At 40.3% G+C, this 16,055-nt stretch overlaps 2 protein-coding genes and 1 long non-coding RNA gene across 9 annotated transcripts in view; 2 read left to right on the top strand and 1 right to left on the bottom strand.

Moving 5' to 3' along the window:
* The window catches only part of LOC311445203 (uncharacterized protein), a 259,968-nt gene extending 257,947 nt beyond the window's left edge, over nt 1-2,021 (top strand). For all 3 annotated transcript variants that reach the window (XR_014698273.1, XR_014698274.1, XR_014698275.1), the window contains one exon: nt 1,473-2,021. The gene's annotated coding sequence lies outside the window, so the exon portion shown is untranslated. The remainder of the gene's footprint in view (nt 1-1,472) is intronic.
* Nucleotides 312-2,117, bottom strand: LOC311445207. The gene is made up of 3 exons (XR_014698303.1): nt 2,007-2,117; nt 543-596; nt 312-398 (listed from the first exon to the last, which is right to left on the bottom strand). It is a non-coding gene; the product is annotated as an uncharacterized lncRNA (long non-coding RNA).
* Nucleotides 2,118-2,276: 159 nt separating this feature from the next.
* Nucleotides 2,277-16,055, top strand: part of CPPED1 (calcineurin like phosphoesterase domain containing 1) — a 51,037-nt gene continuing 37,258 nt past the window's right edge. The window contains exons 1-3 of one of the 5 annotated variants that reach the window (XM_084537042.1): nt 2,277-2,440; nt 4,169-4,223; nt 12,775-12,993. In XM_084537042.1, the coding sequence (XP_084393168.1) occupies nt 4,169-4,223; nt 12,775-12,993 (274 nt within the window). In that variant the 5' untranslated portion in view covers nt 2,277-2,440. Of the gene's footprint in view, nt 2,441-2,952; nt 3,047-4,168; nt 4,224-12,774; nt 12,994-16,055 lie in introns of those variants that run through there. The other 4 variants (XM_084537039.1, XM_084537040.1, XM_084537038.1 and 1 more) reach the window with 4 other exon arrangements.

Below are 16,055 nucleotides of genomic sequence, written 5' to 3'. Positions count from 1 at the left end.
CTGTACTCAATTTATACTCTATAAAAAAGATCAGATACACGGTACTTTAAATTATTTATTCAGTGCCATTATATTCAGAACACTTCATATAACAAATAAAGTCCTCTGACAAAATTCTGCTGCTTTATCTAGGTCTCATCTGGAGTAAGTCCATAAAAAACTATAATTAAAACAACATAGATATGTAGTAACTTTAAATGACTTAGTCATAGTAAAATGAATATAGCACTTGGTCTATGATCCTGGCTTCAAAAATGTGCACTCCAAATTTGGCAGAGTGAAGGAGGCAGGAGAGACCAGAAATTCCCCTCCTGCACATATATTCGCCATCCTCAGGTCTCACGTTTATATGCAAATGTTCCTTTATTTCCTCAGATGAAAACACTTCTGCACTCTGGCTGCAAAATCACAAGAAAATGTGTTTAAATTACAAAATGGAAATTTCTCGTGGCATCCTCATTACAGTAGACAATACTCATGCAGATGTAATATCAGTGGATTCCACTTGAAGAGGAGGCAGTGTAGGCACACTGCATACTTACCATACTCATCACCTAGAAAGAGCTAAGCATCCTGAAGCTCATCCATGACCCATCCTGCAAAGAGATTGAATACAGTACTGACAACAGAATTGTAGAAGAGAGTCCCCCTACACAGACATAAAGAAAAAAAAAATAAAGCTGTGAAATTACAGAGATTTAGATAAATCTAGATCATGGAGTCCATGTGGCTATAACCATCCACTTCTTCACCAGGTCTGATTCACTCCTTTGGATGTGCATATCTTGGTTTAAGAAAAATGGATATCTTTCACTGCACATCCAGGTTAAGAAAAAGGTAGCTCTGTGTGCTGATCAAAAGCCTGTCCTTGTGCTGTAAAACTACGGTAGGCTGTCTTGCCAAAATAGTTATGTTCTCTCTACACTTTTTTTGGCATGATCTTGATGGTATTTCTCTTGCAAAATTCATCCTGAGTTTAGCTGAAGTCATGCAGTTTGGAAGATTGTATTCTGCTGTGTGACTGTATGGTCCTATTAAGCAGACAAGTTGAAAATTGAAAAGAAATAGAAAAGGTCAAAAATCTCTTTGGATCATTCAACCAATTGCTCTTATTAGCCGGAGCTGTTCCAGCATTATACTGCGATCACCTACAACTATGATGGCGTTAGGATATTTACATAGGCTACACCTGAGAGTGACAAATGCACTTTAATATTTACTTGCTTAATGTACCAAATGCTGCCTCATGAAGAGGGGAATTGACATAAATGACTTAATAAAAAGACTTCCTCTGGAGCTTTGCATTTAATGATCATCAAGTAGTTTACAAGCAGGAATGAAACAGGCATTAAAATGGTCTTCATTCAGAGATAATAATACCCCCATTTTACAGATGGAAAAATAATCCAGCCATAGGAATGTGTTTTAGGCAATGATAGCAGCCTTAACCAGTGCTTCACTGCATGTTTTAGGATGGATGAAGAGGCACTCAGAGCCCTGCATGTCATGGGGTGAAGAAGAATGGGACTGTCATGGAAATCACCACTGTGAGGACTCATCTACAGTGCTGGGTTGAAAAGGGACTCCAGTCTGGAACACATTAAGAGAACTTTGCCTCACAAGGATTACCCTTGTACTCTTATGGCCTGACCATGCAGTGGAGACTACGTGGGCCATGGCAACTCATGCGATGGGGAGCAGGCACTGTGCCTCTGCTGTTTTTGTGTAACCATAGATGGTGATGTTGGTCTCTTCTCTGGTGAGAAGTGATAGGACATGAGGCTATGGCCTCAAGTTGTGCTCGGGAGGTTTAGATTGGATGTCTGAAAGAATTTCTTGACAGAGAGGGTGGTTGGGTATTGGAACGGGGACCCAGGGGGGCCCTGTCTCCATCCCCAGGGGTGTTTAGGAGGTGTGGGGACATGGCACTGAAGGACGTGGGGTAGGAGCAGACTTGTAGTGTTCAGTGGCTGTTTGACCTGATGATCTTAAAGCTCTTTACCAACCTACACGATTCATTGTGCAACTTTGCGAGTAAAATTGAAGCAAAGGCAGTGCAAGCTGGAAAACATCCCTTCACGGTGCAGAGGAAGACTGCCAGCTCTTCCAGATGACGTTGGCTCTCCTCACTTTACACCTCAGGAAACACTTGAAGAAAATCCTGCAGCGTGTTACCGACTTTCGCTCCTCCGGGTGCGGGTATGCGGGCTCCGTGCTGCTTCACCTTAGCTCCCCCCTCCCGGGGCCGCCCCCCGCAGCCGTCCCCCTCAGCCGGGCCGGCCTCCCCCGCGCCCAGGCGCCTCCCCGGCGGAGGCGGTGCCGCCCCCTCGGCGGCCCGGGGCCCGGCGGCTGGCGGCGGCGGCTGCTCCTTACGGCATGGCGGTCACGGGGGACGCGTTCCGGAGGGCCCGGGGCAGGGCCCTGTCTGCCTTCCGCCACGGTACGCCGAACCTCGGCGCGGGCCGGCGGGCTCCGGCGGGCGGGAGGTAGGGAAGGGGGGGACGGGCACGGGCAGCCCGCACCGGGCCGGGGTCCCCGCGGTTGTAGCAGGGAGCGGGGCTGGGCCGGGGCCTTCCCTGGGCCTGGGCCTTTCACCCCGCCGGAGCCCAGCTCCGGGGCCGGCAAGGTGCGGCTGTGAAACGAGTGTTAATTTTAAAACGCGCCTCAGCGCCGCTCAGGCTGAGCTCCGCTACTTGTGCGGCTGTTGCTTGGTGCCGGCGCCGTGCTGCCGGGGGCCTGCAGCCGTGTGGGTGACCCGGCTCGTGGCACCCGGCCCCGGCTGCCTCAGGGTGCCGCAGCCCCTCGCAAGGCGGAGGGCAGCAGCGGCTCCACCTGCTGCTTCCACCTGAGACCGCTTCACCTGGGCAGCGACCACCCTGCCTTCTCCCAGGTGAAGAAAGTTTGACGCTTCAGCTGCTCCTGGGGGCACGCCAGCACCGAGCGTCCTCTGGTAAAAGTCTCCAAGGATGGAGAGCCTGCACTTTCCCTAGGTCTCTCAGGCACCTGGCGAGCTTTAGCAGTCACTTTCTGTTGCCACACACAGAAAGTATTCTCTTGCCATGTACCTGTTTATAAATTACAAGTTGCATTGGTTTGGCGATGTGGGCAGGGCTGTTCAGTCCCAGCGATTCTGCCGTATTTTCTTGGGTATCATTTGGAAATATTTGGCTTTGCTTGTTGCCAAATAAAGAGAAATCACCAACTCTGAGCATGTGAAGTATACGTATACAGTCATTCTGGCAACCTATTAATTGCAGATGGTCTGGTTGGTTTGGCACAGAATGCCAAGCATTTGCTGAGGGGACAGATGGCAGACAAGCCATCTAGTTACATCAACTGTATAGGGAAATTATAATAAAAGGAGTGTTCAAGGCAGTGTAAAAATTTCTTGGAAAAGTTGTATCAAGTGTTTCTTGAAAATTGCCCTAAACATGGACAAAAATGTGATTTGGTTACCAATTTTCCAGGTTTGTTTCATTCTTCCAAAGTGCCCTTGTTTGGTGTTCCCAAATAAGTATTAATTAAGGCTTTTCTCAATGACTGCTGCCTTTTAATGTTGTTCAGGATGTGTAGCTCAGCTACCATCTCTAAGTACAATGTTTCTATATTAATGTTTTACTTAGCTCTCTTCCAAGAGTATAAAGTTCAATGCAGTGTTTTAATGACTGAGTGATTGGGAAAAAGAAAAAAAAAATGGACTCAAGGGCTAACAAAACTGAGGCAAAGTTTCTTGCAGTTTAAAATGTAAATCAATTGTCTTTGTTTTTTTTTTTTCTCTGGCTTTAGAGTTCGTTCATACTATAGACATAATTCCTTTTGTCAGGCAGGTAGCTACACAAAATATTTACCAGTACTGTTATGGTTTGGCACAATTAATTTGCTTTTTTATTACTAGCCTTTCTGTAAAATCATGCTTCCACACCTTACCCCTAATAGTCATTGTTCAGTCTGCTTTCACATGATGTGGAGGTCATACCTCTAACCTGTGCTGATCTGCTCTTGATAAGTGAGTTATGTGAACCAGAAACTCAAAGTGGGGTGTCTAAAATACCCATGTAACTGATGGAGCGTAGTAGCAAACACCACATAAATTCCTGACTTTATTGGACAGAGACCTCTGTTTTGGCTTTTTTTAATACGTTATCTGTCTTTCTTACCCATGCTTCAGATGTCCACTACTTTTGTTAGTGTTTTAGTGACTACACACAGGACTGTATGTTTAGGTAAGTTCTGTGGTCTTCCCCACCACCTCTCCCAAAAACTAATGCTATAGCATGCCAAGCAAAGAATTTCTGGGAAAGTATGTAGAGCACTTTTTTCAAGTAACTATACAGGCAACAGTACCATCAGCTGTTGTCAGGTTGATTTATTTTTTCCTCAAGTGGAGGATATAGTCCTCTGTATTTCTTGCAGGGTGTCTGGTATGTGTGAGAGCAGGGAGACTGCGTGGTGCAGGAGAGAGCATCCTTAGTGCCCTGGGTGCTTTCAGTGGCTAAATTCTCGGATAGATCATGCAGAGATGAGCTAGGATCAGATCTGGTGAGAAAAATGAAGTCACCACAAATGTAAAATAAAAAAAATAAGTAATATCAATTTATTCCAAAAAAAAAAAAAAAAAAGAATAATCCTAAATCCACAGCCTAACTATGTGTTTGAGAATCATGAGAATCATCTCTGGACCTGACTTCTCCTAGTTCTGTCTGATGGTTCCAAAACGTTGACCTGCAAGAGGCAGGTAACCAGAGTTGTGTATTCGTGTGCTGAGTCCTGCAAGTGATGGATTCTACCTCTGTCATGTTGCTGTCACTCAACTTTCACAGACTAAGTTTATTCAGCTGCTCATATTTCTTATTTTGTCCTGTTCTTTATTCCTTTCCTAACTATGTTGTTTAGCTGTTATTAACTGCTGAGCTAACACCTTTGTGGTATTTGCTAGAGCTTTGGTTGTTTCTATGAAGTTTGTGTTTGGTTGGTTTTCCTGTGTGCTCTACCGTGCACTTTTCTGCACTGAAGTTCATCAGCTTTCTTCAACAGTGACTCCGAGTAATGAAGTCTTTCCTCAGTTCTTCACAACCAGGCCTTGCTTGCATTTTGCCAAGTAGCTTGGTGCTAGCAAACCTCACTTCCTCACTATTCAGTTGCTCCTACAGATGGTTTTGAATATATTGAACAGTAGAGGTGCCAGTAGAGATTCACTTGGGAGTTATGCATCTTGGCCACTTCCTTTTTTCTGACCCATTATTTATGTCTGAGAACCTTCACTGATGGCAGCTGGGCTCCTGTAAGTGCCTTGGGTAAGGAGCTGTGTCAGACACCTGTAGGAGATTCAGGTAGACGCTATCAGGTGGATTTCCCTTATCCACCTAAAAGCTGACTTTCTGAAGAATCAGTAAGTGTAGTAAACGTTTGTGTTACAGTTTCTATTAGCTTTGCTGATCAGTAGGCACCAGACTGCTCGGTGCTCTGTTAAGTGTAGAAGTGATACTGGCCATCTTCTTGCTGCTTTCTTAAAACTGCTTTTGTACAGAGAAAACCTGGGTGGTGCAGTGATTTTTTTATTATTATTATTTTTATTTTTATTATTTTATTTTCCTGCAGTTACTTTCAAATTCTGTGGGTGCCATCTAATCCAAGTGGTTTGTTGGTATTCACGTCTATTTGTTGAATCATTTGATGATATTTGAGCCAGGTGTGATGCCCTTTCTGTGAGGAAGGGTTCTGACCTCAGATCTTCATGGGTTCTTCCACAGTGAACAAGGATATGAAAATTTACATTGTCTTTCTGTTCCACCTTTATCCTTGGGTGCATCTTGCATGTCTGGAGCATCTGTTAGTCATAGTGAATGTCTGCAGGTTACCTGCTGGTATCGCCTCTAAAAAGGGCTTTATTAGATTTTGGATTTATGCTCTTTCTAGTTGTTCTTCATTCTTTTAAATTGATTTCTTGGACTACCAGAGTATAAACCTGGAAACCTGTAAAAGTTAACCTTTCAGTATATAAAATCTTTCCTGATTTCCTTACTTTGGATGCTTCGGCTTTAAGAGTGCTTTCTTGTTCTTAGCACCCTCCTTATGGCTGTTATGTTGTTCAGTCGGGCTGGATTCTTTCAGGCTTTTCTCAAGTCCTTCTCAGTGAATGCTGTGCATATGGTCTGAGCCTCTGGGATACTGTCTTTGAATAGTTTCCATGCTGTCCTCAAGGATTTTTGCTCTTTTTAAAAGCTTCATAATTACATATAATTCCCCTTCCTTTGAAATTAAATACAACTGCAGTTGATTTCTTATTTTTTCTTGCTTTCACATGAATGTTGGATCTTTGCACATTATGATTACCATTCTAGAACTCAACAGCAATATTTTTGATCAGGGTTTTACACTGATCAGAACAACTCAAGAACTGCTTCCCAGCTAGCATATTCCGTTCCCAGTACTGCCTCCAAGTTTCATAGAATTAGGCAATTTTTTTCACGTGGGCTTTGAGCAACTTTCAGTGACTTCACCTTGTCATTATGCAAGCCACCCCCCTTCACACCTACAGTCATGGGCTGTAGAAGTTTCTCTATTTTCTGCAATGGGTTTACATGCTAAATTTGGGAGTGGGCATAAAGGCATGACTAGCGTTTAGCATTTCATAGCCCTCCATACAAATAAACTGTATTGGAGGGGTTATTTCATATCTTAGTTTATTTTATCTTAGTTTTTAGACAGTTTATCTTTTAAAAAAAATAGTAGCATCAATTACATTATTTGAGAAACTATTCTGTCAGTATTTCTTACTGACAGCTCTGTAGTTTAAGCTTACGGTACATAATTTCTACAGCAATTACTCCTTTAGGGAGTTTTGTTTTCTCCCCTAAAATGTATTTTGATAGCCATTTTGAAGATTTTTCTTTTTGTTGATACATAAAATCAAGTCTCTCTTAATAGGTTACATTGGTCATTCAGCAGAACCCCCTGTCATGTCTTTGGTGGTCTCTAAGGTACACCTGGAAAACACAGCTGAAAGGAATGAATGCTTCATTAGATTGAAATATTCGGTGTTTGAACATACAGAAAGTAATGCCAGTATCTTTTGAAACCATAATTACTGATAATGTTTTAATAGCAAACAAAGAATTATTAAAGATTTAGTACATGTACTTTATTGGTTTTTAAGCTGCTCCAGGGGTAAAAACAGCTGTTTCCAGGAATTAAAACAAATGGACTTAAAAGTGAACTGAAATTTTTCCTTGTGTATTGTTTGTGATGCACAAATACTGCATTAATTAAAAAAAAAAAAAAAAAAAAAAAACTTATTTAGAAAACCAATGTTATGCTTCTTGTCCAATCTTACGTCCATGATTTTTTTCTAGGTATTTTATAGGCAGAAAGCTAAAAGCAGGGAAGTGTGTACATTCTGCTGCTATTTCATATTTAAAAGCAGACAGAAAAGGGACTTGAGACATCTTTATCTTTCAAAAAAATTGCTTTAGAAGTTATTAAATGTTTTTGTTTTGCTTTCTGTCTTTGGTTAGCAATCTGATTCTAAACATGGAAAAAATCCACATTTCAGTTGTTTCAGTGATCTTTCAGAGAAGTGAAGTCAAGTCCCCTGGCAAACCCAGCATCAGAATATGGGTACTTCTCATACTTACTTCTGCCCATGTTGTACTGAGCAAGCGTGTCCACGTCCTTTCTCCTGATACCTCAGCATCCACTGAGAGACTGCAGCCAGGAGTAGCTTCTCATAACTGCTTTGTTTCCATGAAATGCTATAGAGTGTAGAGATAAAACCAAAGCAACCTCCAATCCAAAGCTTGTTCTGTTGATGGCCCCACCAGTGAAATGCTGGAAGTGTCACCAGTGCTACAGGGCTGTTGCAGGCCTGCTTGCAGTGCTCTATATGACATCTCTAGTGGTCTCCTCAGCCTTTGTAGTCCGAGGAGAAATAAGAATAAAAAAGGAAGAAATAAAGGCACGTGACAGTAATAGCTGTTGTTCCCTAGAAATGGTGAGGTTTGACTTAAATCCCACCTAGGTCACTGAAATCTTCTTGTGTGCGATCACTGCACCACCCAGGTTTTCTCCTGCGTATGCTGCCAACTGCTCTGGCCCTTCACAGAATTAATCCTTAGATATAATTAGAAGCTGGCACCATTTTTCAGCCCGTGCTACTTAAAATACATTGCATTGATCTTCTCTCTGTACTTTGGCGTGCATGGGAGCAGAGTAAGAGTGGGAAGTTATCGAAACTGAGGCATAGCAACACGTTCGGAAGTTGGACTTCTCCTGTGGCAATCGGCTGTACGGCTCTTAAGGAGGCCTGCGAACAAAACAGATTTGGAATAGGAGCCTTGTGGGCGCTGTTGGAGCAGCTCTGCAGACCTTATTTGTCCTTCAGAAATGGAAGCCCTACGTACATTGCTTGTCTGAGAAATCTGCTGACTTCTGTCTGGCATTTGTGGTTTTTGATTGCTGTGGTAATTTCAAAAAGTCAAAAATGACCTCTGTGCCAGTAGTGATAAAGAACCAATTTTCAGGTGTTCTCAGCTCTGTTCAGTTTTGTGATGCAAAGGAAAAGGCAAAAAAAAAAAAAATATTTACTAATTGCGTCTGTCTTTTAATGGTTTACTTTTGTCTAATGCAACTGTAGCTTATTTAAAGGCTTGAAAAATGGACCCCCCGTGGATTTGAAAATTGAACCTCCTAGCCAGAAGGATGCCTTTGATGTCATTCACATAAAAGCCATTGCTTGCTGCATTTGAAGGGAAGATAGCAACTGCACATGCTCTTTAATTGGAACCTTACGGAGAAACATCGAGGACCTGGATCATGACTGGATGATCACTGCAAAAACAGCTGTTTGTTACTAACCTTCTGCCAGACTTCCGCATTCCCCTGGCATATCAACAGGGTGGTTTGTCTGAGCACTCTTGTGATCCACTGCATAGCCCAACAAACAGGTCCAAGCGGCTTTCTGGGGTGCCTCTCTTACCACTTGAGCAGCTGAGGGTCATTTGCGTGGCTTATGTACACCTGCTCTGCTGGAGGTGCAAACGAGCCTGGTGAGGGAGAAGCGGGGCATGAAGATTTGCTAGTAACAGTCTGAACACAGATTGAAGTCTATCAGTAAATCATGTAATTGGAGGGCAGAAGACTTCTGGATCCAGCCACGGTAGTGGAAGATGCTTTTGTATTCTGTTCCTCAGTGCTACGCTCTTACCATGTTGGTCTGTTGTAAGAGCACTTGTGCAGGAGTGCTCCTGGGGTTTTAAGCCAAATCAGCCAAGTTGCACCAGTTGCAACAACTTAGTTTAACCGGACTGATGTTTTGCCTTGTACTGATGCAGAGAAAACTGTGTGAACTGCTGTGCAAGCTGCAGTGAGGGCAGTTAAGAGTTATTTCCTGGAGCAGATAGTTCCAGCTGGGGCTTAAGGCTTGGTGCACATGCAAATCTACACCAGTGCTGTTGTACCAGTACAACTCTAAAAGCAGAATATTTCAATTGTAGTACTTGATAGTAACTGGAACATAGTGCTTTATAGTAACTGAAACATGTTCCTGATAAACAAAAACCTAAAGTGGGTGTCCCTGTATTCTTTTGTTTGCACACATTCTTCAATGTTTTTTATGTGGGGATGAAAGTCTCTAAATTAGACTAAACTAAATTGATAGTGCCACGTGATAACCGATAAGCTAATGCAACCTGGTTTAAATACCGCTAGGATTTTTTTTAAGTTAGGTTTCTAGCAATCAAATAGCAAGAAGGTAAAGTTTACCTCACTGTTATTTTGTAACTATTTATTAAATTGTCAAATACCAAAAAAAGAACTTTCAACTAGATTTGACTAAGACCAGTTAATTAAACTAACATTTTAAGTAGATGTTATTTATGTAGACTAGATTCCTGTATCTCTCCTGTTGTCCCAGCTTCGTTTTCTAAATTTGATTCCTTTTTGTCTTTTTTTCTTTCCCACAGGCGACTGTGGCGTATATTACCTCTGCATCAATTTCAGTTTTTCTCTTTTCACCCCCTATCTCTTTCCTTTTCTCCCCACTCTTCTTCACCTCCACCTCTGCATCTTCTGCTTCTCCTTTCTTCTGCCACTTCTTGGTTCTGTCTGTGTGCTGAACTTCTCTTTACAAATTCATCTTATCAGTCTCTCTCTCCCTCTGCCTCACATGACCGTCACCCACCCACTCAAACCAGAGCATCTGTGCACAGACTTGGAAACATTCAGGTACCTAAAACCTAGAGAGCTACTGTATTGGCACAGATGTAAGGCAGGGGAAGAGAATGCCGTGAAATGAGAATAGCCCCTGCTCTGGTCTTGCAGCCAGTTTAGCTCCAGCTCTGCAGCCTCCCCGACAGCACGCTGTCCACTTGCCAGGCTTCCCTCTGCCCAGGCAGTGTACGTGAACCTCCTCGGCATGTGGGACCAGGTCCAACCCTGCTGCCTGGCTGACGCAGCTGTACAGCCACCTTCGCCACCACACTCCACCCCACAGCTTGAGCAGGGAAGCATGGTGTGTCCACCAGTGAAACCCAGTCCTTTACTGATGAGATTAGTTTTTCTAAGCGGTTCCTGTGAAGATAGATAGATGTCTCTTTGTTGGCTTAGGTAGCTATTGTAGAACTGGCTTCAGGTTAATCAGTGCAAAATAAGTCTATTTTGCTCAGCATCCATGATCAGTGCTGGCTCCAAAGTTACAGGAAAAGGGACAGGTGTTAAGGATCCCACCACATTGCTCAAAGACTAAAGCTTTTTTCCTGAGCATCAGTTTAGTGAGTGTGAGGTTGTAGCACTCCGCCATAACAAGCTCCCATTTCAGACTTTCTCTTTTCAGCCTTGCTTTGTATAGGTCATAAAGAATTTCTGATGCAAGCCTCCGTAACTCATTTCCTTATAACTTTCTACTTAGAAAAACTATGAGGTGATTTCTCTGCCCAAACAATGCCTTTGATACAGCACGTAAGCTGATTTTTATGGCAGTCGTATTTTTCATTTTCCATGCAAGACACACAATAAAAACCTAAATTACTTCATGTCATTCAGCTGGTTCCATAAGGCTTCTATTGAAAACTCATGGATAGATGGATCATTTCACTTCTCTGAATAAGTTATGTAATTGGAAGAGTTCATTTCATTTCAGAATTAAAAGTTAATAAATGGCTCAGAGTTCTATCTATAAAATATGATTATTATTTAGAACAAGGCAATGCTAGCATGAATTAACAAACAATGTTAATGGATAAGTAATTTTGTTTAGAAATTAAATGTTACGTTAACCAAAATGTAGAAGTTTGCATTTGGCAAAATGATCTGATGCCATAGCAACAGATGACAATTACAAGCAGCTTTGGGGACTTGCCCACATTCCTTTTTAGCCACCCCAGTCCTTCTATATCCATGGTGCAGATGAATTATAATCCCTGCTTTCCAACCTTCCTTGAAAAAAACATACCCCTCTTCTTAGAAAGTAAGAAGGTCCAGTATTAGGCCACTTGAAAGAAAACAGGAAGTGAATCCATGTGGTAGACATACTACTTGCTTATATGCTGCTAGTGAGGGATAAATCTAGAACTGCTTCAAACTATACATCAGATCAGGCAAACACAATTTGGGAACATACTTATCTATTGTATTTAATTTGAAATAATTTGCTGTATCATTTTTTACATTCAACTGTAGATTGATATAGTCACAGACTTTCTGATGGTTGAAATGCTGTAAAAAAAAAAAAAAAAAAAAGGCAATAAAACTAAGTGTTTTAAACAAAATAGGGGTTAGACATGTTCATAACAAGCATAAAAGTAAGAAAGCCAGACCCAGCTGTCCAAACTGAAATTTTCGGGTCAGGAATGTCTTTCAACAGCTAGAGAAACCCCAATGTACTTGTGTTTGTGCTTTAATTCAGAATTGAGATATAAGTCTAGGGACAAGATACCAATTTTTGTTTTAAATCAGTATCAAGCTATAGCTTTAGTTTCTCAGTGTGACATTTCTTTTTCGTAACATGCTTACAGGCAGTTTTATGTATTATACTTCTTTTGTGCTACTCGGTATTGGAGTATCAAAGAAACAAGTATACAAGAAAATTGTAGCAGTACAAATTCAAGTATAATCCATCTGCACTCACTCTACCAATGGAAATTTGTTGTTTTGTTTTGAGTTCCCACCTTTTTATCATGGTTCTTGGAAGCTATTGTGGCAGTTCCAAATTAGGTTTTCCATTGCTGCTGCCAATTCTGATGTTGCTGGGATTTGTGTTTGCTGACCTTTGTTCTGTTTGGTGGCATTAGCCCTAACTCCAGAGAATGTATTGCAAATAGCATTTAACTCAATAATAATTTAAGGACAAGTTTAGTGGGGCCATAAAATGTGGAATGTGTTGTGTATGTTTTAACTTGTTAATTAAAGGAGCAATAATTGGAGTCTTAAAAGAATCTACTGAAATGTAACGTTACACACTTGTGCTCTGTTGTACTCTTGCAATTTCCAGCACTATTTGCAAAATTCTTCACATACATTTCCTCTAATCAGTCTGCAATTACCATGTGGTATAATTAGATTAATGTAATTTCATTTATTGCAGCTATGACTTACAGGAAAATTTTGCAATTCTGCCTTTATATTTGTCCTATATGAATGACTACAGAGTTCTATACTTTCATGAAAGTGGACTCAACCAACGTATTTAAGTGAAGAGCAAGCAATTTAATGAGGCATAGAACTTTTCATTCTCTTTATAAGTTTCTCTAGTACTTCACTTTTTTTTCCCTGTATTTTTAGATGATGAGTATGAATGGAAGGGACCTTTCTACTTCATCCAAGGAGCAGATCCTCAGTTTGGACTGATAAAAGCTTGGGCAGTTGGAGACACTAACAACGGAGATGATGAATGGAAAGAAGAAATCAAGTTAACAGAGCAAGCAGTGCAGGCTGTTAACAAACTAAACCCTAAACCCAAGTTCTTTGTGCTGTGCGGAGACCTTATCCATGGAATGCCAGGTAAGGCAATTAAAAGTATAATAACTCCATTTTCTTTATGTTTCAGATTGGCAACAAGGCTAATTCCCTTGACTCTACAATATTCTTTCACAGGATTTGGTATCCTACTGTTTTGGTGTTTGGAAAAAAGAGAATGCTTTTAGATGATTCTTGAGATGTATTGAGCATTTAAGTTCTTAAAATGCTATAAGTCAGCAAATTCAAGTTGTAGCATTCTGTCCTGTTGCTGTAGAAAGCAGTGATCAGTGTCTGTGTGTATGACCATAGGAAGAACAAGAGAGTGTCTAGAAAGGTGTGTTATAAAATTAGACAGTCATAACTTTAAAACAGACTCATAATATTGTCCATTTTAAGATAAATACTCTTACTGGAAGTGAATAAAAAAAGTCATCTTACCAGTTGGCAAGTGGTCTCAAAAGCAGATCTAAACAAAGAGTCTTTGATTTCTTAGCCCTGATAACAAACAGAGCTGCAGACAGCCTTAGCAGTGCAGCTGACAGCACAACAATCCAACAGGAGAGCTTGCAAATTAAGTACTGCACACTTTCCTCTACCTGAGGTGGTGCTTCTTGGCCCTTGTATGCCTAGCAAGGTTTGAGTGCATTAGATAACTTTCACTAATTCATTCAGTGTCTCGCAAAGTGGATTTTAAAACCTTAGCTTCTTGACAAGACAAATTGAATGACATTATTATTTATAAGCTACAAACTGCCTTTTGACCAGAATACAATTTTAGTGATAGAGCAAAAAAGTATAAAAAAAAACAGGAGATTTAAGCTTGCTAGGTTCTATTGCATAAAACCTCAGCAGCTTGATCATAATATGAAGTCAGCTGTTACACTGTTTTATTGATTTATCTTTTTCCATTAATTTTGGGAGCATACAGGTTTAGCCCAGAATTATAAGCTAATCTCTTCCTAAGAAGCATCTAACCTTCCCATAGCAGAGGTTTAATAAGTATTTTGATTAGGACACAATTTATGGAAGAGTTCCACATGTGTTGCTTTCAGTATCGCTTGGAAGGGGAAGAAAGAAACTCATAATAAACAATAGATGTTCTGCACCCTGTCAAGAAGGGTATTTCACACACAGATTTAAAGAATCAGGAAACCTAGTCTAATTTCAGTTTACCTTGATATTTCTAAACATCTCATAAAACAATGCAGAGTTCTGTCTGTTACCTTTGTCTACCTTTATCTATTTTGATTTTATCAACATTATTGTAAGGCCTATTCTGTTAATAGAGAGTGAGTGCTCATTATAGACAGCCAGCAGTCTTCTGATTTCTGCTAGGTGCTGGATGGCTGGATAAAACAAATGAGTGTTGTGTGCTGCAAGTTTGTTTTCTCTTAGAAATGGATCTTTTGTTATCCCTTCTACCAGTGTGTGTCTTGGACTTGTATATTTTAAATAGAAACCTGTCGGAGTGCAGCAAAACATCATCCATTCATTTTACTAGCAAACATGTAAAAGAAATCAAATACATTGTACTGCTGAGATCACTTGTGTTGTATGATGTATGTGCTGTGCATTGTATAAATATTTGAAGCTGCCTACTGCAATTTCCAAGAAATTGCAAGAAAGAGCAGTTATTAACTTGCTTGAGCTCCTATATTTTATTTAATTCACCTAATAAGTTCTTGTTGATTTAAATTATATTCTTTAATACTTTATAAGCCTGTGTTACCACATCATTAAGGAAATAGTAGGAAATATACTGCTAAAAGGAATTTTAGTCCTCAGCTGAAACAATTTACTGTCTCATTTCATTGCTTCTTTTGTATTAATACAAATGACTTTCTGTGTAGTGAGTTGGTAAACATATAAATACAACTTTACAGCCAGCCATTTGTCTTTGTCCAAACTGATGAGAGCCTGAGATAGAAGCGAATCATTCTTCTCTGCAGAGATACCTGGGGATTAGCACACTGTGATCAGTTGCCCCAAAGGGCAGAGAGACGTGTGATACAGCAGGGGGGGATAGAAATGCTGAGTCAGAAAAAAATATTTCATAGAAGGTAACGCAGAATCTGTGTCTTTTAAAGGAATTTGAAACAAACTGTATGGATGTCCATTTCTGAAGTGAAATAATAGGCTTTTCAAAGGATTTTGTCATACCTTTTTCTCTCAGTCTCTGGAATAGAAACTCATTCAAATCACACACACACACACAAAAAAAAAAAAAGGTTAAATAAAAACTCTAAGAAAACATATTTTAAAGAGAGACAACCCACAATTTTAACAGTGTTTTATCAAGATACATATTAACAGTTTCTTTGGTGGGGCTTGTTAATAGCTGCTACTGTATGAGACACTGCAAGACACCAGCATTAAGAAGCCAAGTTGTTGGCTTTATAAGAACTTGTTTGCTGCAAATTCTTTATTAAATGGAAATCCCCTGATGTTAAAAATGAAACCTTTTCAGGTTCATTGCGGTGATAGTTTCTGGAAAACTTGGAAATACTGCAGTCATTTTTTCTGTTTTTCTGGCACATTCCATGTTAAGCTCTGGGGGGTCAAGGTGACTCACAGAGGAATGAGTTCCTAAATTTCTTCTCTTCGAGGGCACATGTTTGAAACTCTAGTATATTTCTGCACCAGTTCTAGCTCAGTTTTAAAACAAAAATAAGGATATAGAACCATTATATTCCATTACCAAATGGCACAAGTCTCTTTCCACTACTTATCATACAAATGCTGTGCTTGAGATTTCATACCTTACAAATATATCATCTCTTTTAACAATTCTAACTTAAAACCACAAACAAATAAAGTAAGTCAGCAACTGCTTAAACTTCAAGAAAATTTCAGAGTTCAATTTTAAAATTATAATAAGAATATTGATTTTTTTCAACACTTTCAGCATTTGTTATTAAAAAAAAATCAAAATTTTAAGTCTTTCTGCAGCAGTACATTAATGAGTAAGAGAAAACAGGGAATCTAAGATTTGTTACAACCAATAGCTTTTGAGGTAGCGTGAATGCATAATTGTTTGCATGCAAGACCAGAATGGAAGACCAGTACTTGCATTTCTTTTCCTTGAGGAATTTAAACATTCTGAC

This window comes from Aythya ferina (assembly GCF_964211825.1).
Source record: "Aythya ferina genome assembly, chromosome: 15".
In the NCBI taxonomy this organism is placed as follows: Eukaryota; Metazoa; Chordata; class Aves; order Anseriformes; family Anatidae; genus Aythya; species Aythya ferina.
The sequence above is the reverse complement of the archived record's forward strand: the minus strand, read 5'-3'. Positions and strand labels throughout refer to the sequence as shown.